A 27,479-nucleotide genomic window follows, 5' to 3' on the forward strand; every position below is an offset into this window, starting at 1 on the left:
GGACCGGGGGGGCCGGGGCCGGGGGGCCAGGGGGTCAGGGGGTCGGGGACCGGGGGGGCCGGGGCCGGGGGTCGGGGACCGGGTGGTCGGGGACTGGGGGGTCCGGGGCCGGGGGTCGGGGACCGGGGGGGCCGGGGCCGGGGGGGCCGGGGGTCAGGGGGTCGGGGACCGGGGGGGCCGGGGCCGGGGGTCGGGGACCGGGGGGTCGGGGACCGGGGGGGCCGGGGCTGGGGGTCGGGGACCGGGGGGTCTGGGGCCGGGGGTCGGGGACCGGGGGGGTCGGGGACCGGGGGGTCGGGGTCGGGGTCGGGGACCGGGGGGGTCGGGGCCAGGGTGTCAGGGGTCCGGGACTGGGGGGGTCCGGGGCCGGGGAGTCGGGGCCAGGGTGTCAGGGGTCCGGGACTGGGGGGGTCCGGGGCCAGGGGGTCGGGGACTGGGGTCCAGGGGGTTGGGGACTGGGGTGTCAGGGGGTTCGGGGTTGGGGGGGTCCAGGGCCGGAGGGCCAGGGGGTCAGGGGGCCAGGGTGTCAGAGGGTCTGGGGCCGGGGAGCCAGGGGTCGGTGCCGGGGGGTCGAGGACCAGGGGGCCGGGGGGCCAGGGAGCCGGGACTGGGGGAGCCGGGACGGGGAGTCCGGGGCCGGGGGTCGGGGACCGGGGGGGGCCGGGGGCCGGGTCGGCGCGCCCCGGGCGGAGAGCGCGGGCCCGGGACAGGCGCGCGCCCGCCTCGCGGCTACGCGCACGTCGCGCGGCCCCGGCGGCCCCGGCGGCCGGGCGTCTGCAACCCGAGCCGGACGAGCGACGTGCGCGCTCCCGGCGACGTGCGTGCCCGCCCGCCGCGGCGGTCGCCCCGCCCCGCCCCAGGTCCGCGGCCCACGTGACCGGCCCGGGGCAAACAAGCCGGTCAGCTGACGGGGCCCGGCTGCGCGGTCACCCCGGCTATAAGCGCGCGACCTCTGGCGCTGCGCTCCGTCCCGGCCCGGCCGCCGCCGCCATGCAGACCCCCGGCTTCGCGCTGCTGGCCCTCGGCCTGCTGGCCGCGTCCTCCTCCGCGCTCATCAGGTGAGGACCCGGGGCCGGGCCCTGCGCCCCGCGTCCCGCGCGCCCCCGTCTCGAGGCCCGGAGCCCGGGGCGCAGCGCCTGCCGGGGGTCCGGGCGCGGGGTCCCGGCCGAGCCGGGGTCGGTGCTGCCGCTCTGCTGAGCCGTGCTCCCCGGGGCATCGGGGCGCGCGCTGGGGCCGGGCCAGCCCCCCCCCCCCCAGCCTGCTGGGCGTGGGCACCCCAGGGACCCTAGGCCCGGCCAGGAGGAGGCTGGGGAATGGCACGGTTCATCCGAGCTGGGGCCTTGGGGGCCCGGTGGACGTGGGGCCTTCGGGCCGCGCTGAGGTTTATCCCGTGGGCGGCTGGGTGAGGGGGGCAGGGGGCTGGGTGGCTCTGAGCCTTGCCCAAGGCCGTGCAGCCTCCGTGGGAGCTTTGTAGACACAGCCACAGGCTGGAACCTGCCCGGCCTTGCCCACTCTGTCCTCCGCCCACCCTTCTCTGGGGAAGGTCAAGATTGGATGGTGGGGTGGGGGGTGGGGAAGCAGCCCCCTAGGGGTGGGCAGAGCCGGAGCCCCTCCCACCTACTCTGGGTCTAGGGACTGATTGTGGTATCTGTTTTGTGATCTCTGGTCCGTCCCTCCAGGCCAGGACCTGGCCCAGGCTCTTCCAGCCCACCACTCTTGGGCAAGAATCCTGTCTTCCTGGAGCACGCCCTTGGCGTGCCAGGAAAAGCCAGCTTTGACCTTGGGCTTAAATTCCTGGGTAGGGAAGAAGTTGCTTCTGAGTGATCACAGGCTCTCCTGGGAGCACTAGCCCAAATGAGATAGGAGGCTGGAGACTCTGGGGCCAGGCCAACCAGTCCACACCCCGTCCGGACAGGGTGGAGCTCCAGGCGTAGCAGAGCCCCGAGCACCACCTCCAGTACCCTCCTGCAAGCCAGGCCTGCTCTCAGCAGGTCATAGGGTATATACACGAGGACATAGAAGCTTCTGGCACCTTGAGCTCATGGGTTTGCCCCTGGTGGCCATGGTGCCCCCAGCCTGAGCCATGTGGAGACTGGCTGTGTAGATGTTCTCAGATCTACCTCATGAGACGATAGAAACCCCTGGAGAAGTCAGGCAGACTGCTGCCACTGCCAGCCAGGGGTGGGGGCCACTTTGATGTGGGGTTCAGATGCAGTGAGATGCCTTGAAGTCAGTCATCTAGGGTCACAGGTGCCCACCAGCACCCCCAAACAGACCTATGGACTGCCACCCCAGAGCAGACCAGAGCAGGTGTCCTGGGAGGGCTGGAGACCAGTGGGGCTTTGGGGGTGGTTAGTGGCCTTTGGCTCAGATGGGACCACCGGTGAGCTTGGCCTCAGCAGCCTGGAGTGTTGTAGGGTTGCCGCCACGCTGATTAGGGACCTGCAGGTTTGGGCAGGAGCATTGCGTGGGCCATGGCCAGGTGAACAGGCCTGTAAGCAGCTGTGGGGGTTCCTGGTAGTTGCTCTCAGCATGGGGAGGGGCAGGGTGCTTCCTGGGATAGGAGGGGTGTGGTCTGACATCTCCTTGCTTCATCTTCACAGAATCCCCCTGAAAAAGTTCACCTCCATCCGCCGGACCATGACAGAAGCGGGAGGCCCCGTGGAAGACCTGATCTTTCGGGGTCCCATCACCAAGTACTCCCTGCAGTCACCCGGGGAGGCCAAGGAGACCAAGGGCCCCGTCCCAGAGATACTCAAGAACTACATGGACGTGAGTGTGGGCAGGACCTGGGCCTCGTGCGGCAGGGTGCCCTTCTCCCTGGATCTGCACCTGTTCAGTGGGCGGGACCTCTGGCTCCTGCCTGCAGGTCCCTGGCCAGCACCACCCCATCCTGCCAGCCGTTTGAGCTCCTGATGCTGCCAGGCTGGGCCGGCCTCTGGCACTGGCACTGTGGAGACCACTTTGCCTGTGTGTGTCTTTTGCTTTTGGTGTGGTCCTGGGGTGTGAACTCAGGCCTCGGGCTGCTGGGCTGGGAGTCTGCACTTTGAGCCACTCCCACATCCACCCTCAGCCCTGTTTGTTGTGGATGCTTTGGTTGGTGGTTTAGATGGAATCTTCTGCAGCCTCCTAAGTATCTAGGATGGCAGGAATGAGCCACTCTTTCTTGGGTGTTCCTTTTAGGTAGGATCTTACACTTTTTCTGCTTGAGTCTGGCCTCACTCTGTATTCCCCGGAGTTGTAGGGATTGTACCCAGCTCCCTGTGTGTCTTGAACACTGACCACTAGTTGAAAGCTGTTTAATTTTGTAGGACTGCCTAGGAGACCTGGAGTCAAACCCAGCCTCACCCTAGCCTGACTGGAGGCTGTGGTGTGGAGGACCCAGCCTCACCCTAGCCTGACTGGAGGCTGTGGGGTGGAGGACCCAGCCTCACTCTAGCCTGACTGGAGGCTGCGGGGTGGAGGACCCAGCCTCACCCTAGCCTGACTGGAGGCTGCGGGGTGGAGGACCCAGCCTCACCCTAGCCTGACTGGAGGCTGTGGGGTGGAGGACCCAGCCTCACCCTAGCCTGACTGGAGGCTGTGGGGTGGAGGACCCAGCCTCACTCTAGCCTGACTGGAGGCTGCGGGGTGGAGGACCCAGCCTCACCCTAGCCTGACTGGAGGCTGTGGGGTGGAGGACCCAGCCTGCCCTTCGATCTCTGAACGTGGCTCATCAGGCCTGCCTGAGCACAGTTGGCTGGAGCCTCTGTCTTCTGCCTGTACTGGGGGAGGCGGGGGCAGCGCCTCTGCTCGGTCCTGAGCCCTTGTGGCTCTCTCAGGACCAACTGCCTAGACTGTCCTTGTCCCCCTGCTCACGGGGCAGGGGAAGACTGTACCCTCTGGCCTGTTTGGCCTGAGGCCTCTGCCCTGTGACAGGAAGCCTGAGGGCCAGGCATGTGACTGGCGGGGGGACGAGGGGCCGCCTGTCTGGGTGGACAGGTCAGTTCCTGATCCCATCAGAGTGTACAAGTGCATGCGCGCACACACACGCACACGCACACACACGCGCGTGCGGGCACAGCTGCTGAGTCACCTCACTCCCCCTCCCTTCCCCGTCCCCTTCTCTCATGTCAGGAGTTAATGCTAGCTGCTGCTTTCTGGAAACAAGTGGTGGAGACGGTTGGGGTTGGAGCCAGTGTCCTGTGGAGATCTGGGTCCCAGGCTCCCAGGCCCCTCAGCCTCCACCTCTGAGGATGAGATGTGGGTCAGCGGGGCACGAACCCCCTTATCCAGGCTTGGTCCTGGGAACAGATGGGGTGCCGAGGCCCTGGCAGTGGAGGCGTGTCTGTGACTGAGTCAGGGCTGTTGGCCTCAGGGCCCTCCCCGTGCTCAATGAAGGCCTTCAGAGTTGGAGCCTGAGCCTGGTTCTTGGACTCCAACAGCCTAGGGGTCTGCAGGCCAGCTGGCCTCGCTCTGGCCTGACCATGGGCCTTTCCTCCCGGGGCCACTGCCCTTCCACAGCCCCCACCGCACACCACCTGGCCGGGGCGTGGCCACCCCGTGCCTGAGTCTGTAGATGGGAGTGGACTCCGGGCACCCCCACCTCCAGCCTGGACATTCAGGCCCAGCTCCCAGGATAGCCAGGAGCTCTGCTCTGGAACCTTCTCCTCACCCCGACCTCGCTGCCCTCAGGCCCAGTACTACGGTGAGATCGGCATCGGGACGCCCCCGCAGTGCTTCACGGTCGTGTTCGACACCGGCTCCTCCAACCTGTGGGTCCCTTCTGTCCACTGCCGCATGTTCGACTTGGCCTGCTGTGAGTTGATGCCCCAGGCACCGCACGGCCTCTGCCATGCCCCTTAGGACTGCCCCTTAGGCCTCTGCCCCCTTAGGACTGCAGGAACACACAGGGCGGTGGAGACGTGGTGTGGGGGGTCCCTGGGGAGTGGGCACGCACCACGTTTTCCTGCACATGGGCCACCTCTGGGGAGCTGGGAATGTGGCTGGGTCGGGCTTCCTGGGATAGGCCGGGGGGCGGGGAGGGGGTGCGTGCTGGGGGTGGCCTGGTGAAGTTCACCTCACTCTCAACTCAGCCCCGTCAGACAGGCTGGCCTCTGCCCCTCCCCAAGGACTTGCCTTCTTTTTGCATCCGTTCGTGCCACTTGAGCTGGCCAAGCACGGACCAAGGGGAGGGGGGGAAGCTGGGGGAGAGCGTAGGCCACTTACCACTTATGGCACCCAGAGCAAGGCAGGGCTCCAGGGTGTGGGCCCAGGTCAGCTCAGATGTAGGCCCTGTGGGGAGGCCCAGGGCCCTCCGCAGGGGCGGTGGTGGCCCGACACCCCTTCCCTGCCCCCCACTTGTGCAGGGATCCATCGCAAGTACAACAGTGCCAAGTCCAACACCTATGTGAAGAACGGCACGACCTTCGACATCCACTACGGCTCCGGCAGCCTCTCGGGGTACCTGAGCCAGGACACCGTGTCGGTGAGTGCCCGGGGCCTGTCCCGGGCACCTGCTCGAGGCGAGGGCACCGTGACCCTGGCCTGAGCCCAGCTCTCTGGGACGGTTGCCGGCAGTGGGCGGCCCACAGCAGCCGTTGGTGGGGGAGGAAGTGGTGTGGTCTGCGGCCTGCGGGGAGGGGCACCGCTTGAGCTACCGCCAGGGCCGGAGCAGCCTTGGTGCCTGGTGGTAAAGGATGGAGGAGGGAGGAGGAGCTGCGGGCCAGGCAGAGCCAGCCAGGCCTCCCAGCCACTGGCCTGGGGGTGTGGGCCGGGGATGGAGAAGCTTCGGCTTCTGTTTTATAGGTGCCTGCAGGGCACCCAGGGCCAAGCCTGGGGAGAGGAGGGGTCCCTGGAGCTGGCTGAGGGGTACACGGTCAGAAACGTCATCTTGGAGAGGCATGGGTGGGGGAGATGTGGATCCGTTTGCGTATGTGGGACCACAAGAGGAGAGGGTGTCCCCACCCCTCCCTGCCCTGGACAGGGGGATGGGACAGACTGGCCTGGGCTCCGCTTGCCGGGCCTCGAGCCAGCAGCACCCTCTCATCCCAAGGGTGCTGCCACAACGCGGCCTTGGGGCTCTGTCCCCCACACTGCCGGCTGGGGTCCCTCCGTGAGCAGGATGTGGTCCAGCCAGCCCCTCCCATCCCGCCTTGGCCTCTTATCTCCGCAGCCACAGTGCAGGTGGGGCCAGGGATGGGGCCCCAGTTGTAGGCCTGGCTGGGTGGCGTGTCCCCACAGCCGAGGACAGGAGCACAAGTGGCCTGGGAGGAGGGGCTGAAAGCAGGGTCCGATGCTCTGTGCTCCCTCCCACCCTCCAATGTGGTTTAAAATGAAGCCCTCGCAAAGGCAGCGGTGGTCCCCACCGGACTCCTACGAGGAGAAGGGGCCATGGAGCCAGGGGGTGGGTTGGGAGGGAAGAACTGGGCGAGAGCAAGGAAAGAGGGGCCACCGTCCAAATGGAAACGCGCTCGTTACCTGACTCGCGCAAATGGATCCCCCGTACGCCACCTTCATAACGACGGTTTAGAAGGTATTTCGTGAAAATGAAGTCCTGCCAGCTCTATCAGGAGAGGTGCCAACCCCATCCCTGCCACACCCTCTGCCCTGGGCCTGCAGTTTGCACACACACACACGCACACGGCCTCCCTCCTCTGCCGGTCCTGCAAGATGCAGGGGTGTCGCAGAGCTGGGCTGCGCTGTGGGTGGGGCAGGTGTGAGGGCGTGGCCGGGCGTGCGTCCTGCTGACCTCTGCCCTGCACACATCTGACCACAGGTGCCCTGCAAGTCCTCGTCCACTGCCAGCATCCAGGTGGAGAGGCAGGTCTTCGGCGAAGCCACCAGCCAGCCCGGCATCACCTTTATCGCGGCCAAGTTCGATGGCATCCTGGGCATGGGCTACCCCTACATCTCTGTCAAAAACGTGCTGCCGGTCTTCGACAACCTGATGGAGCAGAAACTCGTTGACAAAAACATCTTCTCCTTCTACCTGAACAGGTGAGCACGTGGTGCACCTGACCAGGTGTGAGGGAGGGCCAGGCTATAGTGCTCTGTCTTCACTCAGCACCCGGACCTCCTGGGCTCTGAAGTGTTGAAATACAGGCAGTGAGGTTGGGCTGCAGCCTGAACTCTGATCTCAGGGTCAGGCTCTGCCGGACAGGCAAGGCTGTCTGACAGGCCCAGGGTCCTGACTGCTCCCAGTCACAACTTGAGTGACTGTGTGGTCTCCCATGCTCCCTGAGCCCAGTGATAGGTTGTTCTGGCCGTGGCCAAGGCTTCCCTCCTGTGAGCCTCAGTCTGTGCTAGGACCTGGGGGATGAAGCTTCTCGAGATGCCCCAGGACCAGGAAGGGATATCAGAGACGTATGCCACTTGAGGAAGACTCAGGGCCCGGGTCCTGCGTGGAGTGTGGCCCCTGGGCCCTCCCTGCGGGCATAGGAAAGCCGCTGCCTGGCACGGGTGACCCCGCAGGCCTCACGCTTTGGTCCTGAGGCCAGTGCGGCAGGCACTGGCGGGAGGTCAGGCTGGAAGGGGGGGCTGGGTTACTGGGGCCCTGTGCCATCTTGGCTCAGGCTCGCTGTGCCCCGGGGCGCAGGCAGGTGTCTGGGAGGCCCTGGCGGCCAGAGCCCGGCCTGATGCCGGCGGCCTCTTCCAGGACCACAGTGCTCCGTGCTGAGAGTCCTTCTCCAGGCCTGGCCCTCACTTGACCCTTGGCCCTGGGGGCACTTCTGGCAGAATCCTGGCCCAAATCGTTCTGCTCTTGTTCCCCCAGCTTCCCACCTGCCCTCAGCACACTTTCCTCCATCCCTTCCTAGCCTGTGCAGGGAGGCCGTGGTGTAGGGCGGGGTGGCCCCTCTTCCAGCAAGGTCCCAGACAAGACCCACAGGTCCAACTGTGGGGCTGGGCCGGGGTGAAGCAAGCGGGTGAAGGGCCACAGCTTCCGAACAGGCTTGTTGGGCTAGACGTGAGCAAGTCGAGGAGAGGCATGCACCTGTCATGTTTGCACACCTGGAGTTTCAAAAGTGGTGACAGGGTGGAGCTCTGGTGGGAGGACAGCATCAGGCCCGGTTTTCCGGGGATGGGCACCGGCAGGAGGGGGCCAGCCCTGCTGGGGACACCCGCGGAGGGCGGAGCTTCAGCGCGAGCAGCCTGACTGGGCCCTCCGTGTCCTGCCACGGGCCACGGGCACCGGGGGTGGCATCTGCGTGAGACCACAGGGGAAGGGAGCACAGGTGGGGGAGCCAGGAGCTGGAGAAGTCACGAAGGTGGGGACGTGCAAAGGCCCAGGGAGGCCGAGCTGGCTCAGCTTCTCAAGGTTGGGCCTTACCTCCCAGGAGCCTGCTGGGGGGTTTTCTCCCCTTGGGCTCTTGGTGCTCACTCCCTGTCTCCTTCCCAGCCCCCACCTTGGTCTTGGCACTTGCTCCCTGCCTTGTGTTCCTCTCAGCCTGGGCCTTGGCCAGCTGTGGCTGAGTCTCTGGTCCTAGGCAGACCTCTGGGTCCTGAGAGCCCAGCAGGCTCTGTGAGCAGGAGGGCAGGGAAGCAGCCCTCCACGCTCCCTCGGGGCACCCCGTCCCGTGGGACCAGGAAGTCCCTCAGCGGCAAAGCCCTCCTTGGTGGGGCCGCCCGCCCCTGACCTGGCCCCCAGGTCTTGTGGCACTGTGTGCAGCCCCGTCCCGTGCTGGGGCACTGAGGCGTGCTCCCCTTTCTACCCAGGAACCCCAGCGGGCAGCCCGGAGGGGAGCTGATGCTCGGGGGCACGGACTCCAAGTACTACCAGGGCGACTTGTCCTACCTGAATGTCACCCGCAAGGCCTACTGGCAGGTGCACATGGACCAGTGAGTCGGGGTGTCCCCGCGGGCGGGCGGGCGGGCACACACACACCCTGGGGCCAGCCCCACCCCATACCGGCCACACCTGTACCCACCTCCAGGTTGTCTGTGGGCGAGGAGCTGACCCTGTGCCAGGGGGGCTGTGAGGCCATTGTGGACACGGGCACCTCCCTCCTGGTGGGCCCGGTGGAGGAGGTGAAGGCGCTGCAGAAGGCCATTGGCGCGGTGCCCCTGATCCAGGGCGAGGTGAGCTGTGAGCTGGGCGGCGGCCAGTGGGCGGGTTGGGGCTCTGTGAGCTGGGGGTGGGCAGGCCGGTTGCACTCTGTGAGCTGAGGGTGGGCAGGCCAGTTGGGCTCTGTGAGCTGGGGGTGGGCAGGTCAGTTGGGCTCTGTGAGCTGGGGGTGGGCAGGCCGGTTGCACTCTGTGAGCTGGGGGTGGGCAGGCCGGTTGGGGCTCTGTGAGCTGGGGGTGTGCAGGCCAGTTGGGCTCTGTGAGCTGGGGGTGGGCAGGCCAGTTGGGGCTCTGAGCTGGGGGGCAGGCTGGCAGGCCGGTTGGGGCCCTGTGAGCTGGGGCTGGGGGGCAGGCTGGCAGGCCGGTTGGGGCTCTGTGAGCTGGGGGGCAGGCTGGCAGGCCGGTTGGGGCTCTGTGAGCTGGGGGGCAGGCTGGCAGGCCGGTTGGGGCTCTGTGAGCTGGGGGGCAGGCTGGCAGGCCGGTTGGGGCTCTGTGAGCTGGGGGGCAGGCTGGCAGGCCGGTTGGGGCTCTGTGAGCTGGGGGTGGGCAGGCCAGTTGGGGCTCTGAGCTGGGGGGCAGGCTGGCAGGCCGGTTGGGTCTCTGTGAGCTGGGGGGCAGGCTGGCAGGCGGTTGGGGCTCTGAACTGGGGGCAGGCTGGCAGGCCGGTTGGGGCTCTGTGAGCTGGGGGGCAGGCTGGCAGGCCGGTTGGGGCTCTGAGCTGGGGCTGGGGGGCAGGCTGGCAGGCCGGTTGGGGCTCTGAGCTGGGGCTGGGGGGCAGGCTGGCAGGCGGTTGGGGCTCTGTGAGCTGGGGGGCAGGCTGGTGGGCTGGTTGGGGCTCTGAGCTGGGGGGCAGGCGGTGGCTGGCGGGCGGGCTGGTGGGTGAGTGGGGAGCTTGCATTCTGATGTGCTCCTCTGTTGTCCAGTACATCGTCCCCTGTGAGAAGGTGTCCAGCCTGCCCTCCGTCACCCTAAACCTTGGGGGCAAAGACTACACGCTGACTGCCGATGACTACATTCTCAAGGTGAGAGGCATGGCCAGGGGGGCCGCGGGCCGGGCTCCGGGCGGGGTGCTGGGCGGGTGACAGCCTCCCGTCCTCTGTGCCCCGCAGGTGTCCCAGGCCGGGAAGAGCATCTGCCTGAGTGGCTTCATGGGCATGGACATCCCCCCACCCAGTGGGCCGCTCTGGATCCTGGGCGACGTCTTCATCGGCAGCTACTACACGGTGTTCGACCGCGACAGCAACAGAGTGGGCTTTGCCAAAGCCACCCGGCTCTAGCCGGCAGACCACGGTCCAGTGGGAGGGGCTGGCCAGGCCTTGTCCTGCCTTCCCCTCCCCACTCACACGCGTGTGCGTACACACACACACACACACACACACACACACACACACACACACACACTCGCTGCCTGTTCCCCCACCCCGGGAGGCAGGGCTGAGCTGGTCTCCTTGTCCTGTTCTGTGGTTTGCCCTCCTGGGCCTCAGAAGTGCTGCTTGTCTGTCTGTCTGGGGTGGGGCGGAGGCCAGTCCAGCACCCTGATCCGTTTCACTGCCTTAGAAGACTTGGCCCAAGCTTGGCAGCTGCTGGGTTTAAGCATCCCCGGACCCCTCACCCCCCCCCCAGCCCTGCCACCCTTGGACACAAGGTCCTCCGCACCCGGTGGCAGCAGTCCTCAGGAACCTGCCCAGCCCGGGGCAGATGCCCGGACCGTGCCTCCCCCCCCCCCCCCAGCTAAGGATCCTGGCCACTGAGCCTCGAGTGGAGCAGGAAGGAGCAAGGGGACAAAGCGGGGCCACCCAGCGCGTGCCCTGGCCTGTGGAAAGGGCTGGAAGCGGGGCCTGGCTGGCTCTCTGTGGCTGCACTCCTCCCAGCGGCCAAGAACCAAAGCCCACGGGCAAATACAGTTGTTTGGGCCTCTGTTGGTGTCCGTGTGCTTTGTGTTCTGTGTAAGCCTGGGAAGGGTGCTGGTGAGTTTGGTGGGGGCTGACACCCCAGCCTGGCTTCCAGGCGACCCAGGCACGAACTTGCTGCCCTGCCTTGTGGTCGAGATGTGGCTGGGAAGAGCTGGCCGGCTTGGAGGCGTGCGCGGCGACCAGCAGATGCGTCCTGGCGCACTCTTGGTGTGGGTGCCCACCCGGAGGTTCTGTTTCCAGAGTGGTGGTCCAGCCTCGCCCCTGCCCTGGGAGGAAACAGGTGGGGCCTCTGGCCCCGCGTGTGCCCCTCTTGGGGCCTGGACAGAGCAGGCACTTGCATGGCCTGGGTGGTATGGGCAGCCTGCCCCTCCTAGCCCGGCCCGCCTCACCAGGTCCCGGAAGCAGCCTGTGCTTGCGTGTGCCAAGCCGGTGCTGCTGCACCCACCTGGGGTCATTGGGTCAGGGGTCAGAGGCCCTCTACTGAGCAGCAGGAGTCATTCTGGTTTGATGGGAGCCCTCAGATGGCCTTGGGGAGGGAGAGACCAGGGCATCAGCCAGAGGGCTTTGGGCATCAGGTAGGAGTCTGTGGGCAAGGGTTCTCTTCTGGGTCAGGAGCCCCACCCAGCAGGTGCAGTGTAGATGATCCCTCCCTGTCCCGGCATGATCCTGGGCCGTCTCTGGCTCAGGCTCTGGGTCCCTGGTACCCCCAGCAGGCAGCTGCTCTGGAGAAGGTTCTTCCGGAGCTGCTGAGGCTGGTAAGCGCGCGTGCCCAGTGCTCTGTGCGCCTGAAACATGAGTGGTGCTGGGCAGAGCTCAGCAGGGCCCGGCAGGGTTTCCGGGGAGACCAGTGTCATCAAAGGCACATTCCAGAAGCCCGCAGCCCCTCCTCCCTCCTGCAGGCTGCTGCTGCTCCTCCCCAACCTGTGCGGCCTGCTCTGCCACTGCCGGGCACCGCTGCAGGAGGCTGGCCTGCCCAGCGGCCGCCTCAGGGCCCTGGCTCTGGGGTGTGGAGGAAACGGGACCCTCCTCGCTTGGCAGATGTGAGGCTCTTACCTCCACCAGAGGCCAGCCCGTCACTCCTCTGCCCAGAGGGACCTAAGGTCTCCCCCAAAGCGGATACCCGGAAGTGGGCCCTGGCTTCACTCTTGTCTGAGGGGCACAGAGCTGGCTTCTGGGCTGTCCCCAAACCTGCTAGAGCAACCATAGGCTAAAGCTAGATAACAAGGTGTGGGGGGGGGGGGCGTTGAGGGTGGGACAGCCCCTAGAAGACAAGCACAGCGTGCAGCCCCCTGTAGGCTGACATGGTGTTCAGCCAGGCCCAGCCCTGGGAAGTCTGGAGAACAAGGGTCTGGGGGGTCCCTGGCTTGAAGCCCTGGGCAGTCAAAAGGGCCATCAGTGGGGCATGGAACTTGGCTGCCTGCCAGGATCCGTCCACCCGCCCCTGCGTGGGGTGTATGCCGAGGCTGAGCTTCGCCAGGGTATGGCTAGGTCTGCTGGGGAGAGGCCAGTCAAGCCCCTTGTGTCTGGGCACTGCCCCCGCTGGCCAAGGGCTTTACCAACGTTCGAGATGTGCCAAGCACCGTGGGTCCCGGACAGGGGTCACCGGGCGGGGCTGGGGCCTGTGCTCTGGAGGGCGTGGAGGGCTTGCCTAGGGACAGGGTTTCTCAGAGCACACAGATCCATGGAGAGAAGGGGTTCTGAGAACCGGGGAGGGGTTCAGGTCAGGGCGGGTGGGCACTCTGTGAGGAGTGGGTCTCAGACGCGCCAGGAGGAAGGGGGAGGGCTGGCTGTGAGAGGCCAATGAGAAAATGGGACAGAGGGGGCCTGGGCAGTGGAGAGGATGGAAACGGAGGCGCTGCACAGGGGCGAGGCTTCGGGGCGGCTGCGGGGCAGGGGCTGGCACCCCGGGGAGACCCCTGTGTGGTGGGTGGAGCCCCAGAGATGCAGGCCCCTCTTTTTTTTTCAGTCCTGGGGCTTGAGCTCAGGCCCAGGCGCTGCCTCTGAGCTTCCTTTGCTAAGGCAGGCGCTCTACCACTGGAGCCACAGCACCACTTCTGGCCTTTTCTGTGTATGTGGTACCGAGGCATCAAACCCAGGGCTTCATGCATGCTAGGCCAGCACTCTACCACTGAGCCACCTTCCCAGCCCCAGGACCCTCTTTTCTGAGGCTGGGAAAGCAGCTGGGGACAAGTGGCCAAGACAATGGGAGTGCGGGTAGAGGGGCTCAGAGTAGCAAGCTTGGGGGCGGGCTGGGTGGAGATGGGGCATTCCCAGGTGACTGGCCCGATTGTCATGGGACAGCTCAGGCTGGTGGGCACACCCAGCTCCTCGGAGACAAGGGTTGAGGTCTCTGAGGGACCAGAGGCCAGGGCCTTGGAGCAGGACACCTGTCCCAGAGGGCACCTGAGGGCTGAGGGACACGGGGGTGGGGGGTGGGCCACCTGTGAGTGCCCACAGGCTCCAGGGCTGACTTGTGTGAACTCGAAGGGGCTGGGCTTGGTGGTGTGAGGCGGGTGGGAAGGCCGGCAGACAGACGCCACAGAGCTGGACTCATGGAGGAATATGGAGGGGAGGGCCTGAACTTGGGGTTCAGGAGGGACGGGATGGAACTTGGGGGTTCGGGAGGGAAGGGATGGAACTTGGGGGTTTGGGAGGGACGGGATGGAACTTGGGGGCTCAGGAGGGAAGGGATGGAACTTGGGGGCTCGGGAGGGAAGGGACGGAACTTGGGGGCTGGGACCTCCGGGGCGGGGGCCTGCCGAACTGGAACTATGTACAGATGGACACTGGGGTCGGGGTGTGTCAACACACACCCCACCTTGCTGTGACTGTGAAGTCTGGGGGCTCTGAGGAGCCACCGAGAAGGTCCCTGGGGATGGGGACTTGGACCATTCAGGGTCAGAGGTCCAGACTGGGTAGGGAGTGGTGTAGTGAAGGGGACAGGGTGGGGAGAGGGTGTAGTGATAGGGACAATCTTGGGAGTGGACTTTGTGAGCCGGGCATGGAAGGGGTGGTGGGCGGGGCGTCGGGCCTCAGGCCCCAAGGGAAGGGGGCTCTGAGAGGCAGACTCTGGGGAGGGAGGAGAAGGAGGGGGCGGGAGGAAGGGGTCTTTGGGGTGCAGGTGGGTGGGGAACGCTCCCGGGGGGCCTAGGAAGGGGTGGCGTTGGGGTGCCGGTGGGGGGGCCGGGCGGGAGTTCTGGGAGTCCGGTGGCAGCCGGCGGCCCCGCCCTCCCGCGGAGCGGGAGGAGGTGTCGGTGCCTCCCCGCCACCGTCGCCCTGCCGCCTCCGGTCGCCGTGAGTCAGGCTCTGGCTGCAGCCGGCGGCCTGGCGCTGCGGAGCGGCCGGGCGGGCGGGCGGCGGCGCCGCGGAGCCCCACGCGCTCCCCGCCCCCAAGGTTGGGCAGAGCGCGGTCCGGGACGCACGGAGGACGCCGGCCCAGCGCAGGGGGCGAGTCGCCAGCAGGTGAGCACACGCCGTCCATCTGTCTGGGCGGGCAGCGGGGGGGGGGGGGGGGGGGCTGGGCGGTTGCGGCCCAGCCCGGCCAGGGGACTGGGCAGCGCAGAGCCGCGGCCCAGCCCCCGGGCTGCACGCGTGGGGGGCGCTGGTGGCCCGGGTGGGGGGCGTGGTGGGCGCTCTCGGGGTGGGAGGGGCGCCAGGCCTGTCAGGGTCGCTGCGTGTGTCTGGCCGGTTGTTTACCTGCGCGTGTCTGCGTGTGTCTGCACGCAGGTGTCTGGGCCGGGCAGGGTCATTCATTGTGGTCTGCCTGGGGAGTGGCCGGAGGGAATGGGGACTGGGGGCTCCACTGCGGGCAGCAGGGTGGCAGCCAGAGTGGGGTGGGCGTGTTTGTTGGGGCTGGGGTGCCGTGGTGTGTGCCTGTCTGCGGGTGGCTGTGCGCAGATGGCGAAGTAATGAAAAGCCGCGGCGTGCCAGTGAGGCCGAGAGGGGCTCTGGCACGGGCCACGGCTGGAGGGCTGGGGGCGGGGAGGCAGCTGGCCGCCAGGCGGGGGTTTCTGGCTCTGCCAGCCAGGGCTGTTTATGAGGCTGGGGGGGAGGGGGTGTGCTGCAGGGTGTTCAGGGAGCGCTGCCGGGCAGGGCTCCCCCTTACTCTCACTCCCCCTGCAGGCCCAGGGCCCCAGCCAGTGCCCAGCCCCGCTGGGAGTCCCGGCCAGCACCACGGACGGCGCCCAGGAAGCCCGGGTGCCCCTGGACGGGGCCTTCTGGGTTCCCAGGCCCCCGGCAGGCTCGCCCAAGGGCTGCTTCGCCTGTGTGTCCAAGCCCCCCGCCCTGCAGGCCCCCGCGGCCCCCGAGCCCGCTGCTTCACCCCCCATGGCGCCCACCCTGTTCCCCATGGAGTCCAAGAGCAGCAAGACGGACAGCGTGCGTGCCGCCGGGGGCGGCCCAGCCTGCAAGCACTCGGCCGAGAAGAAGACCATGACGAATCCCGCGACTGTGATCGAGGTGTACCCCGACACCACGGAGGTGAACGACTACTACCTGTGGTCCATCTTCAACTTCGTCTACCTCAACTTCTGCTGCCTCGGCTTCATCGCCTTGGCCTACTCCCTCAAAGTGAGCTGGGCGACGGGGGACTGGGGGGCGGGAAGGATGGGCCCCCCATGTCGGTGCTCAGGGCAGCTCCTGAGCAGAGCTTGTGTGGATTCCAGGACCAGGCCTCGGCCAGGTCTGGGCTGGCACGGAGTGGCCGCCGTCACCGTGCCCAGCTGAGAAACCGTGGCTCAGCAGAGCCTCGGGGAGCAGGGCCTTTTAGGACTCAGGCAGGGCCTTATCTTCTGGACAGCAGCATGGGGTCAAGCAGGGGCAGCATGGGGGAGGTCCTGGGGTCCTGAGGGGTGACATCACAGACCCTGTTAGGCCTCCCCCCTCGGACCCTGACCCAGGCCCCGAGCCCCCAGCCTGGTGGCCAAGGACTGGTGACAGGCTCTTCCTCCTCGCCCTGCAGCCAGTGTGGCACCACGCCCAGAGCCCTGGGTGCGGAGAAGAACTGGGGGCAGGCCGTGGGGACTCCCTCCCCCCAAGGGCAAAGCGGGAGGAGGACACAGACTCAGGAAAGGCCATGGAAGACCCTTCGGCTGGGGGCCCTGTGTCCAAGGAAGGGCGGCACCCCCTTCTCAGGCAGGGTGCAGGGAGACGGACTCGGTCCCCTCTCCCGCCCCACCCCTCCAGGAAAGCCTGGCACGTGGTTAGCCAAATCAGCACTCCCTAGAGCCAGAGCCAGTGCACCACCTGCAGCCGCCTGGAGAGGAGGGGAGCGTGGAGAGGAGGGGAGCAGGGGCCGCAGGGGGAGCACAGCTTTGGAGGGTCTGGGGGTGGGAAGGACCCTGGACAGCGCCACCTCTGGCCATCTGTACACAGAAGCCCCAGGCCCGGCCACCTGGCTCTCCACCCCCTCCTGACAGCCTCTGCACCCCAGCTCAGGCCCAGGCCCCAGTGCCCCACCCCGGGCTCCCCACAGGACCTATGCGTAAGTGTGTGGATGTGCATGAGTGTGTGTGTATGCATGTGTGTCTGTTATGTGTGTATGTGTAATATATGATTGTGTATATGTGCGTGGATGTGCACATGTGACCCACTACGTATGCCCACGGTGTGTGAATCATGTGTGTAAGTGCACCTGTGGACTCAATGTGTGTGTGCATGGTGTACGTGAGCAGGTAAAATGCATGGCTTGTGTCCGTGTCAGGCATTGCATGGGTATAACTACAAGAGTATTGTGAGTCCTTGAGTACGTTTATCTGGGGACAAGTGTGGAGATGTGCCTATGTGTGGATGTGTTATTGCATGCATGTGTGCATGTGTGTGAGTGCAAAATTTGTGTGGCTGCATGTGTCCAGTACCTGGATGGGTAAGAGCACCTGTGCATACATGTAAGTGTGGCATGCACATACATGTTCTCATCTGTGTGTGCACATGTGTGGATCCCTGAGAGTGTGAATATATGTGTGTGCGTGTGTGTGCACATGTGCTAAGGGACATGAGAGAACAGGATGCCGGGAACTGTGCTCCCCTACCCGGTGTCCAGGCCAATGCCGAGCAGAGGGCACCGCCACCCACGGGGACAGCTGGGGCCGCAGCTGGCGCAGCCCGGCCCTCAGGCCCCGGCCCGGCTGCCCGTGCTCCTGTCCGGACTCCTCCCCTGGTGCCTGGCCGAGGCTGCCGCCGGCCGGCGGGTGCAGGCGGCCCATCTGCTGCGGCTGTAGGTAGGTCAGGCATTTCAGGACGGTGCTGGTTGCGCTGGGTGGGGTGACCGGAGGCTGGCATCCCGGAGTGTCGATGGGGCTCACTCCCCCCCGCCTCCTGCCATCCTTCCCACCGGGCACTGGAGAGGCTTTGGGTCTCCCGGGGAAGGGCATGCAAGGCACGCATCGAGGAGCTGGCCCTGGCCTGGGCACCTGGAAGCCAGCCTGCCTGTCCTCCAGCTGGCCGCCTGCCTGCTGCACTGACCCCTCATGCTGCCCATTGTGGGCACGCCGCAGACCCCAGTCGGGAGGGCTTGGCTGACACCCCAGCTCCGGGAACTGACCAGCCCTCCCGCCTCACTGAACCCCGGGTCTTTCAGCTGCACAAAAATGGAAACAAAATGCCATTCAGGCCAGCGCGAGCAGGTGGGGGCTGGCGGGGAGCAGTGTGGCGGCGCCGTGTTCCCGCCGGCTGCCCTGCCCGGCACCCTCTGCCCCTGTGGCCCCGGCCAGCTCCACACAGGCTGCTCAGCCACGGGGAGGCCACAGCGTGGGCCTGTGCAGCCCAGCGTTGGGCAGGAAGTCACCCCTCTGCCCCTTTCCACTCCTTAGCCTGCCCTCTCCCAACGTCCCCTCCTGCCATTCCCAGGCAGCACCGCAGGCAGGTCACACACGTCCTTCCTTCTCTCTCATGGGGTCTGGGTCATGGCTCGCTTGTCCAAGGCAGGGCGCCCAGTGTCGGGGTGAAAGGATGCTGGGTGAGTGGGTGATGGGCAGAGGGCAGTGGTGGGCGGGATCAGGTGGCCCACGTCGGGCCTTGCGGCCACAGGGAGGAGGCACCATTCCCCCTGGGCCTGGGGTGGGGAAAGGCTCTCCAATGGAGAAGACAAGAGAGACATGAGGTGGGCATTGGGGGTCAACAACCCCTGCCCTGTCTTGTGTGGGAGCAGCAAAGGAAGTGTAGAGAGCAGGAGAGGCAGCAGGTGCGGTGGCTGCTTGATCCGAGTTCAGGACACTGGGAGACTGTCCAGCGACAGAGAAGTCAGAAAGAACAGATGAGCAGGAGGGTACTGTGCTGGCTCTCATATTGTACACACCAGCCCAAGCTTTCCATTCTCAGTATCAGCATTGCCTACCCACCCGTCTGCCCACCCACCCATCCATCCAACCACACATCTACCCACCCATCCACCCACCACCCACCCAACTATCTACCCACCCACCCTCCCACCCACCCACCCACCCATCCACCCACCCATCCACCCATCCACCCACCCGTCTGCCCACCCACCCATCCATCCAACCACACATCTACCTACCCATCGACCCACCACCCACCCAACCATCTACCCACCCACTCTCCCACCCATCCACCCACCCACTCATCCACCCATCCATCCACCCATCCACCCACCCACCCAACCATTCGCCTACCTACCCAACCATCCAACCACTCATCCACCCACCCATCCACCCAACCATTCACCCACCCAACCATGCATTCATCCACCTACCCACCCACCCAACTATTCACCCACCCAACCATCCACCCAACTATCTACCCACCCACCCAACCATACATCCATCCACCTACCCATCCAACCAACCATTTACCCACCCAACCATCCACCCAACTATCTACCCACCCACCCAACCATTCACCCACCCACCCACCCATCCATCTACCCACCCACCCACCCACCCACCTAACCATCCACCTACCCCACCCCCCCACCCTGTAGTCAACTACAGTGTACATATATAACAATGGGTCTGTTAATGACTGCCTGGCCTACTGATGTCTTGGCCATCTTCATTCGTATAAGCCCATTTGTTCTTCAATGTTGGCACAATGATGAAATCAACAGAGGACACATTTCTCAGATCATGTCTCAGTTATTAGGTGACACAACCCCACCAGCCATCCTTCTTCCATCCCTTCAGCCCATCCAAATAGCCACCAACCTCCAGCTGTCCACTTATTTAGTCATCCACGCTTCCTCCTTCCCTGGCCCTCATAACACATCCCGCCAACCTTATACAACTAATTCTCTGATACCATTAATTTATCCACCCACCCATCTATCCATCCTTCTGTCCATTCATCAACCCACCCATCCATCTACTCACTTACCCATCTACCCATCTATCTACCCATTATCTATCTACTCACCATCCATCCACAGATTCATCCATCATCCATCAGTGCATCTATCCATCATCTATCCCCCCATCCATCCACCAATCTGTCCATTATCCATTCATTCATCTGTCCATCATCCATCCACCCATCTTTTTTTTAAATTTCGTTGAATTTTTTTATTGTGAAAATACTGTACAGAGGGGTTACAATTACATGGGCAAGATAATGAGTACATTTCTTATCAAGCATTGTAGCCTCCTCCTTTGTTTCCCCTTCCCAGGCTCCCCCCACCCCCCCACCCAATCCTCCCCCCCTCCCACCAAAGTTGTAAAGTTCGTTTTCGACATGACAACTTGTACTTCGCATTGTTGCAACGGGTCCACCTGTATCCTTATTTAAACAACTTGTTTTTCCCCTTCCCCTCCACAAATTATACTGAAATCAAATACAGTGAAAGCAGTGGTTATACTGTGGGGGAGGGACATACAAAGCAACAAAGAAATAATCTTATAAATGTGTTAGAAACAAATGCATGAAAGAAAAAAACATTTAAATACATATCTTAGGGTTCATTTTCCTAACATCACCTTATCTGACCTTTTTTGCTTGACTCATACATATACTAAATATTGCAAATAAGGGAAACCATGGGACCTATGTTTCTTTGGGCTTGGCTTACTTCACTTAATATAATTTTTTCCAAGTCTTTCCATTTCCTAACAAATGGGGCGATGTCATTCTTTCTCCATCCGCCCATCTTCCCATTAACCCATCCATCCATCATCCATCCACCCATCTACATACTCATTTGTCCATCATCCATCCACCCATCTACATACCCATTTGTCCATCATCCATCCACCCATCTACATACCCATTTGTCCATCATCCATCCACCCATCTGTCTACCATCCATTCACCCATCCACTCATCCATCTACTATCCATCATCCACTCACCCATCTGTCCACCATCCTTCCACCAATCCATCCATCATTTATCCACCCATCCATCTGCCATTCATTCATCCATCCACCAGTCATCCACTCATCCATTCACCATCCATCCACTCGTCCATCCAATCATTCATCCATCATCCATCCACCCATCCATCCTCACTATATCCATGAATCTCGTTTGTCCTACCTGTTCACAACTCACCCATTCTTTCTATCATTAATCCATCTGTCCATTTGTCCATCTTCCAATGCACCAACCTATCTTCCTTCCTTGTTTTTTCTATTAACCCCCAAATACCATCCACCAACACACCAAGTCATTACTTGTACTCAACATATCACTTATAAGCCCACTCTACTGACCTCTTCATAAGCTACCCTTCTTCCTACTCTTCCCTTCTAATTATTTCTACACTAGACCAATCCAGCCAGCTAATCACCTACTGTCTTTATCCATGTTTTGTCTTCCCATAGTCCTTTCTACTTCTTGGGCATCCATTCATCAAGACACAAATCTATTGGTGACATTCAAATCAAATACCATTCAACTAAGCCTTCCTTTCTGGCCATGTCCTGTCCACCTAAATGTTCTCCAGTGTATCTAATCACTGGCCCCTAAAGCTCCTATTCAGCCATCCTTTTCTCCCCCTTTCCCACACCAACTGGTTTCCCATCTGACTGCCCAGCACCCTGTCCTCCCACTGCATCTGTTTCTCCACACTCCCGTCTGAGTTGTCCATGTTAGTCTGCCTGGGCGGCTCTCACCAGCGACCACAGACACTCTGAACTCACTCCTCACCCCTCACAGGTTTGGGGCCTGGAAATACAAGTCATGGTGGTCTGGTTCTGGCGGGATCTGCCCCCTTCTGGCTGTCGGCTGACCTCCCGGTGTGTCTTCCTGTGGCTGCTGGGGAAGGGGTCCATCCAGGGCTCCTTGATAAAGATATCATCCCCATTCACAAAGGCTTTACTTCTCAAATCACCTTCCAAGGTCCCACCTCCTACCACCACCTGGGGCCAGGATTCTACATGTAAGCTTCCGGAGCCTGGCATTTCCTGTTATCCATTCAGATGCCTTTCTTTCCTCGCTCTTTTCCTTCCAGTGACCTGTTTTGTTCACTGATGTGGCCTAATCAACCCGCCCACCCCGTGGCATCCTCCCTCGATTCCTTCCAGATGTTCACCATCCATCCATCCAACGGTTACACACATTTGTGAAAGACGAGTCCATCTACTCATCTACCTGTCCTCTCATCCGGTGTCTTTGTCTTCTTTCCATCTTTGCTTGGACTCGCATGGCCACACCTCCAGTACCCGTCCCCTCTTCCTCAGCCATGCCTTGTGTCACCTTTTGACCCCGCCCATGAGCACCACACACCATCTGCCTGCCCGCCCTCCATTCTTGTGTGACCACAAGCTGTGCAGTATCCCAAATCTGCCCACTCCACAATCTCCAGCAACGGCTGTTCTATTGATTGAAGCCATATCAAATCTCATTCTTTCTGTGGCTGTGCCTCTAATGTGGCTCCAGACAGGGATCTGTCTCCCTTGCTTGCCGGGTCAAGCCATGCAGAACTGCTAAGCTGGTCTCTTCACTCTTGGCCAGACTCTGCTTGCCTATCAGTGTGGCCTTACCTGGCAGCTAGAATTGCCGTGACAACATGTCGGATCCCCCGTTCTTTGCCACCCTCAGTCACTCTGAGAAGCTCCGCGCGGTCCCCTCGGCCCCCTGTGACACCTCTTGTGTGGCATAGGACCACACTGAGCTCTACCTTTGTCTTTATTCATCATCCACTCAGTAGGGCTTCCCCAACCACAGGTGCACCCCACCGCACTCTTTCCCCTCACCCCTTCAAGGCTTTCGTTTGGTGTTTGTGCTGGGACTAGAGTGTGAACTCGGGACCAGCGAGCTCTCTGCTGAGCTAGCCACTTGAGCCACAACTCCACGGCCAGCTTTTTGTTGGCTATTTGGAAATAAGAGTCTCACAGATTTTCCTGCCCTAGCTGGCTTTGAACTATGATCCTTAGATTTCAGCATCCTCGACAGTTGGGATTACAGGTGTGAGCCACAGTGCCTGGCCTTCAGTTGATGAGCTCACCAATCTGTATCCATCTACCTGCCATGGAGCCACACCCTGACTTACCCAGCACCCCTTCCATTCACCCATTCACCCTTCCCGCATGCCATCATCGATTGATTGACCTGCTGTCCACAGGTACTGCCCTACAGTGCAGCAGTGCACATGCACAGCACACCAGCCTCCATCCATCCCGCCTGCGGTTTCAGGTTCTACCTTCATCTGCCCACAGGCCCCACAGAACAGACATGCAGTATGTACCCACCCTCTCCTGTCCCGTTCTGTGTGTGACCTACACTGCCATGCCCACTGCCCACTCAGCCAGCATGCCCCACCCCCCACGCCCCCTGCCACAGGCCACGCCCACTGCCCACTCAGCCAGCATGCCCCACCCCCAACGCCCCCTGCCACAGGCCACGCCCACTGCCCACTCAGCCTGCATGCCCCACCCCCCACGCCCCCTGCCACAGGCCACGCCCACTGCCCACTCAGCCAGCATGCCCCACCCCCAACGCCCCCTGCCACAGGCCACGCCCACTGCCCACTCAGCCAGCATGCCCCACCCTCAACGCCCCCTGCCACAGGCCACGCCCACTGCCCACTCAGCCAGCATGCCCCACCCCCCACACCCCCTGCCACAGGCCACGCCCACTGCCCACTCAGCCAGCATGCCCCACCCCCCACGCCCCCTGCCACAGGCCACGCCCACTGCCCACTCAGCCAGCATGCCCCACCCCCAATGCCCCCCTGCCACAGGCCACGCCCACTGCCCACTCAGCCAGCATGCCCCACCCCCAACGCCCCCTGCCACAGGCCACGCCCACTGCCCACTCAGCCAGCATGCCCCACCCCCAACGCCCCCTGCCACAGGCCACGCCCACTGCCCACTCAGCCAGCATGCCCCACCCCCAATGCCCCCCTGCCACAGGCCACGCCCACTGCCCACTCAGCCAGCATGCCCCACCCCCAATGCCCCCCTGCCACAGGCCACGCCCACTGCCCACTCAGCCAGCATGTCCCCCTCGCCCCCTGCCACAGGCCACGCCCACTGCCCACTCAGCCAGCATGTCCCCCTCGCCCCCTGCCACAGGCCACGCCCACTGCCCACTCAGCCAGCATGCCCCACCCCCAACGCCCCCTGCCACAGGCCACGCCCACTGCCCACTCAGCCAGCATGTCCCCCTCGCCCCCTGCCACAGGCCACGCCCACTGCCCACTCAGCCTGCATGCCCCCCACACCCCCCTGCCGCCCACCTGTCCTAGGGCTACTCAGCAGAGCTCCCGAAGGTCCCCTGGTGCTCATCTGCTGGGCATCTCTGAGTCCACCTGATGCCCGTTCCAGACATCCACCACCATCTGGCACGTCCTCCTTTTTGCCAGTCCCACCTAGGTGGCTGCCCTACCCCCCTGGCCAGTGGAACACCGGTTCCAATCCTCCGGTGCGAACCCACAATCTGCTCAGCTCTCCCCCTCCCCAGATCCATTCCGCCGTCCACCCTTCTGTCCCACGCACAGATCACACTCCTTCCATTCCAGCGGCCTCCATATTGGCCCTTCCCCTAGTGTGCGTCATCACCCACCACCATCTGCATCCACTCGATACCCGGACGCGCTCCAGCTGCTTCCCTCTGCTCCATCCACTCTGAACATCCAGAGCCTCCATTGCTTCTTCCCGTATCCCAAGGGTCCGGCCAAGAAGTCCTAGGCAAAGGTTAAGCGAGCAGGGCAGAGCAGCTTGACGGAAAAAGACCAGGAGCGTTTACACCCCCTCCACAGGACCCTCATGAACGTTATGACTTGTGGCAACTGTTTAGGTCAGGGATGAATAGAAGTGGGGGCTAACTGGGGAGAGGAAGCAGGCAAGTGGGCAGAGGAGACATGAGGAGGGGTGAGCACACCAATGTGCATTCTGTGCACACATGAAAATGTCATCAGAAAACCCATTCTTGTATGCAATTAATATGATTAACTTAATCAGATCCTTCCTGCCCCAAGGATCCAGGAAGAAACAAGAGATGCTCCAGGAAGGCTTTCAGAGGAAACCTGGCCTTGCTGACACCTTTTTTTTTTTTTTTTTTGTCGTTGGTGGTGGGTCTTGAACTCTGGGTCTGGGCGCTGTCCCTCAGCTCTTCAGCTCAAGGCTAGCGCTCTACCACTTGTGTCACAGGCCCATTTCCAGCTTTTTCTGCTTATGTGGTGCTGAGGAATTGAACCCAGGGCCTCATGCATGCAAGGCAAGCGCTCTACCACTGAGCCACCTTCCCAGCCCAGTTGAAATACTTGTCTTTAGCGTTTGTTGTTGTTGTTGTTGTTGATGATGATGATGATTATGGAGGTTGAACTCTGGGCCTGGGCTGTCCCTCAGCTCTTCAGCTCAAAGTGAGCACTCTACCACTTGAGCCACAGCACCATTTCTGGTTTTCTGGTGGTTTACTGGAGATAAGAGTTTCATGGACTTTCCTGCCCGGGCTGGCTTTGAACTGTGATCCTCAGATCTCAGCCTCCTGAGTAGTTAAGAATACAGGCGTGAGCCACCAGCGCCCAGTTGCATGGGATCTTTTCATCAGAACAACCTTCTCTAGTGCTTTCTCTCCCCCACTCACCCTCTGTGGATGAACTGTTTTACTTCAGGTTCTTTTTTAAGACTGAAGGGTGAGAGAAGGCTGTTCATTTTCACCTCTGCTATTCTAGACTATTCTAGAAGCTTCTCTGGAACAGACTCTGTGCCAGTGACAGCACTATACAGCCAGTAGCTCACAAAGTCCTTACCCAGGCCTGGCAGGCAGGGCTGTCCTGTGGAGAGCTTGTCTGAGGTGAGGCTGCCCCTGTGCCACAGAACCAGCCCCCAGGACCGGCCGGTGGGCCTCGGGCCTGCCCAGCGTCACTCCACGCTGGCCGCTGCCGGTTCACGCTGATTTGTTGTGGAGAACAGCTGGTGAAATAGTGATGTGAGCAATTAGTGGGCAGCGTCTACTGCAGGACTCATTCCAAGCACCAGAGGGAAACAGGGTTTTACTAACAATGAAAACTAATCCAATCGAAGGTGGACTCCACCTCTCTGGAGAGGACTGCGGAACTTAGAGGACATTTCAGGTTAATTCCAGGTTAGTGTGTGTGTGTGTGTGTGTGTGTGTGTGTGTGTGTGTGTGTGTGTGTTCTGGTCCTTGGGCTTGAACTCAGGGCCTGGGCGCTGTCCCTGACGTTTTTTGCTCAAGGCTAGCGCTCTATCATTTGAGCCACCACTCCACTTCCAGTTTTTTGTTTTGTGGAGCTTTTTTGGTGCTTAATTGGAAATAAGAATCTCACAGATGGAAGTGGCGCTGTGGCTCAAGTGGTAGAGCGCTCGCCTTGAGCTGAAGAGCTGAGGGACAGCGCCCAGACCCAGAGTTCAAGTCCCACGACCGACCAAAACAACAACAACAACAACAACAACAACAAGAATCTCACAGACTTCCTGTCTGGGTTGGCTTCAAACTGTGATCCTCAGATCTCAGCCTCCTGAGTGGCTGGGATTGTAGGTGAGAGCCACCAGCGCCCAGCTAGAGGAGATTTCAAATAGTGGTGACACACCTTTTTCTCAGAAAGGAAGATGGACAGGCCAGGCATCAGCTGCTCATACCTAGAATCCTCCTAGCACCTCAGGATGCTGAGATCTGAGGATCAAAGTTCAAAGCCAGCCTAGACAGGAAAGTCCATGAGACTCTTACCTCCAATTAACCAGCAAAAAAGCTGGAAATGAAGCTGTGGCTCAGGTGTAGAGTGCCAGCCTTGAGCAAAAAACAGAAGCACAGGGCCCAGGCCCTGAGTTTAAGCCTCATGACACAGACAGACAGACAGACAGACAGACAGACACACACACACACACACACACACACACACACACACACACACACACACACACACACACGGAAGACAAAATCCAGTGAGGGCCACGCCGGTCCCCCACATCCACTAGAAGCAGGGCAGCGCCCCATGCTTCCTCGTCTTGCAGAATTCCGTGTGACCACGTGGGAGGGGAGGTTTTGGAACAACACACTAAAGGCTTCCCGGGAAAGTCGCATGCTTCCCAACAACCCTGCGGTGGTCACAACCAGAAAACTGGCCAGAGATCAGACCACGGCCTCCACCCACCACCTGCTGACCTCTGTCCTGCCGCCTCCCCCGGCCGTAGGTTCGAGACAAGAAGCTCCTGAATGACCTGAACGGAGCAGTGGAGGACGCCAAGACCGCCCGGCTCTTCAACATCACCAGCTCGGCGCTGGCGGCCTCCTGCATCATCCTCATCTTCATCTTCCTGCGGTACCCGCTCACCGACTACTGAGAGGCTCACTGCCCCTTCCTGCTCACTGTGATGCGGAGGCCGTGAGGCCGGCCCGAGGGGGGCTCCCCACCCGGGGGACCCCACAGCGTGACCGGCAGCAATGCCTGGGGAAGCTGAGTGCCCCCAAGAGCTCCAAGCTTGTCCCCGCCACCGTGCCCTGCCAGTCCGGGGCCCCGGGCTTGTTCCACGCTGTCGCCCTGGCTTCCAGCGGCTGCCCCGCCTGCCCCGCGCACCCTGCCCGCACCCCCAGACCCCTCACACCCGGTACCCAGCAAGAAGGGCTTATGTGGGAGCTCCCAGGATAGGGGCTGCCAGCATCTGGGACCCCCTCCCCTCACCCCCCCCCCTCCAAGCTGTGACCCTGCTCAGAGCCCTTGTATCTGGACTGTCAATAAAACACCTGTCCGCTCACTCCGGCCTCCGTCCACACCTGGGCAGGGATAGAGGGCTCTGTAGGTTTGGGGGCTCCCTCAGCTTCCGGCCAGGGTGCTGACCCCGGCTGTGGATTTTGCAGGCTTGCTCCTCTGTGCAGGTGTGTGTAGGGGTGGGGGGGACGAGAATGGAGGGGCTGCGGGTGGAAGGGGCCCAGGCGTGGGCAGCGCTGGGGGGCAGGAGGGGAAGCGGGCGGCAGGAACGCCACGCTGACGGCGAGTGAGAGCCAGGCGGGCAGACAGCCCGGGGAGTGCCCAGCGCCGTGGCCGGCGCCGGACCAGTTCCTCATCCGTAAAAGAAGAAATGGCTTCCATTTCCCACAGTCATTAAAAAGCCAACGGAAAGTTCAGAAAGCCAGACAGTCTGATGGCGCACTTCTGCAATCTCAGCTTTTC

At 62.6% G+C, this 27,479-nt stretch overlaps 2 protein-coding genes across 3 annotated transcripts; both read left to right on the top strand.

Annotated features, from left to right (window-relative positions):
* The first annotated feature begins 888 nt into the window (after positions 1–888).
* Positions 889–10,959, top strand: Ctsd (cathepsin D). The gene is made up of 9 exons (XM_070009853.1): positions 889–1,058; positions 2,604–2,772; positions 4,675–4,798; positions 5,349–5,467; positions 6,758–6,978; positions 8,695–8,817; positions 8,913–9,057; positions 9,966–10,064; positions 10,152–10,959. The coding sequence occupies exons 1-9, from the start codon at positions 991–993 to the stop codon at positions 10,317–10,319; spliced, it is 1,236 nt and encodes a 411-aa protein (XP_069865954.1). The 5' UTR covers positions 889–990; the 3' UTR covers positions 10,320–10,959.
* Positions 10,960–15,083: 4,124 nt separating this feature from the next.
* Positions 15,084–27,063, top strand: Ifitm10 (interferon induced transmembrane protein 10). 2 transcript variants are annotated; one of them, XM_070009950.1, is made up of 3 exons: positions 15,084–15,524; positions 16,329–16,437; positions 26,503–26,625. In XM_070009950.1, exons 1-3 carry the CDS (start codon positions 15,282–15,284, stop codon positions 26,526–26,528), a joined length of 378 nt encoding a protein of 125 aa, XP_069866051.1. In that variant the 5' UTR covers positions 15,084–15,281; the 3' UTR covers positions 26,529–26,625. The 2 variants fall into 2 exon arrangements, with proteins under 2 accessions (XP_069866051.1, XP_069866050.1); XM_070009949.1 differs by lacking the exon at positions 16,329–16,437 and having other exon boundaries at positions 26,503–27,063.
* Positions 27,064–27,479: the final 416 nt, after the last annotated feature.

The sequence above is a fragment of the Dipodomys merriami genome, unplaced genomic scaffold (genome assembly GCF_024711535.1).
Source record: "Dipodomys merriami isolate MVZ:Mamm:240054 unplaced genomic scaffold, mDipMer1.0.p SCAF_78, whole genome shotgun sequence".
Taxonomy (NCBI): Eukaryota; Metazoa; Chordata; class Mammalia; order Rodentia; family Heteromyidae; genus Dipodomys; species Dipodomys merriami.

Excerpts from the sequence above, each read along its gene's own strand:
- Ifitm10 (XM_070009949.1), top strand. The coding sequence starts at position 15,282 with ATGGCGCCCACCCTGTTCCCCATGGAGTCCAAGAGCAGCAAGACGGAC. Across the intron at positions 15,525-26,502 it reads CCTTGGCCTACTCCCTCAAA|GTTCGAGACAAGAAGCTCCT; the intron begins GTGAGCTGGGCG and ends CCCCGGCCGTAG.
- Ctsd (XM_070009853.1), top strand. The coding sequence starts at position 991 with ATGCAGACCCCCGGCTTCGCGCTGCTGGCCCTCGGCCTGCTGGCCGCG. Across the intron at positions 4,799-5,348 it reads CATGTTCGACTTGGCCTGCT|GGATCCATCGCAAGTACAAC; the intron begins GTGAGTTGATGC and ends CCACTTGTGCAG. Across the intron at positions 5,468-6,757 it reads TGAGCCAGGACACCGTGTCG|GTGCCCTGCAAGTCCTCGTC; the intron begins GTGAGTGCCCGG and ends ATCTGACCACAG.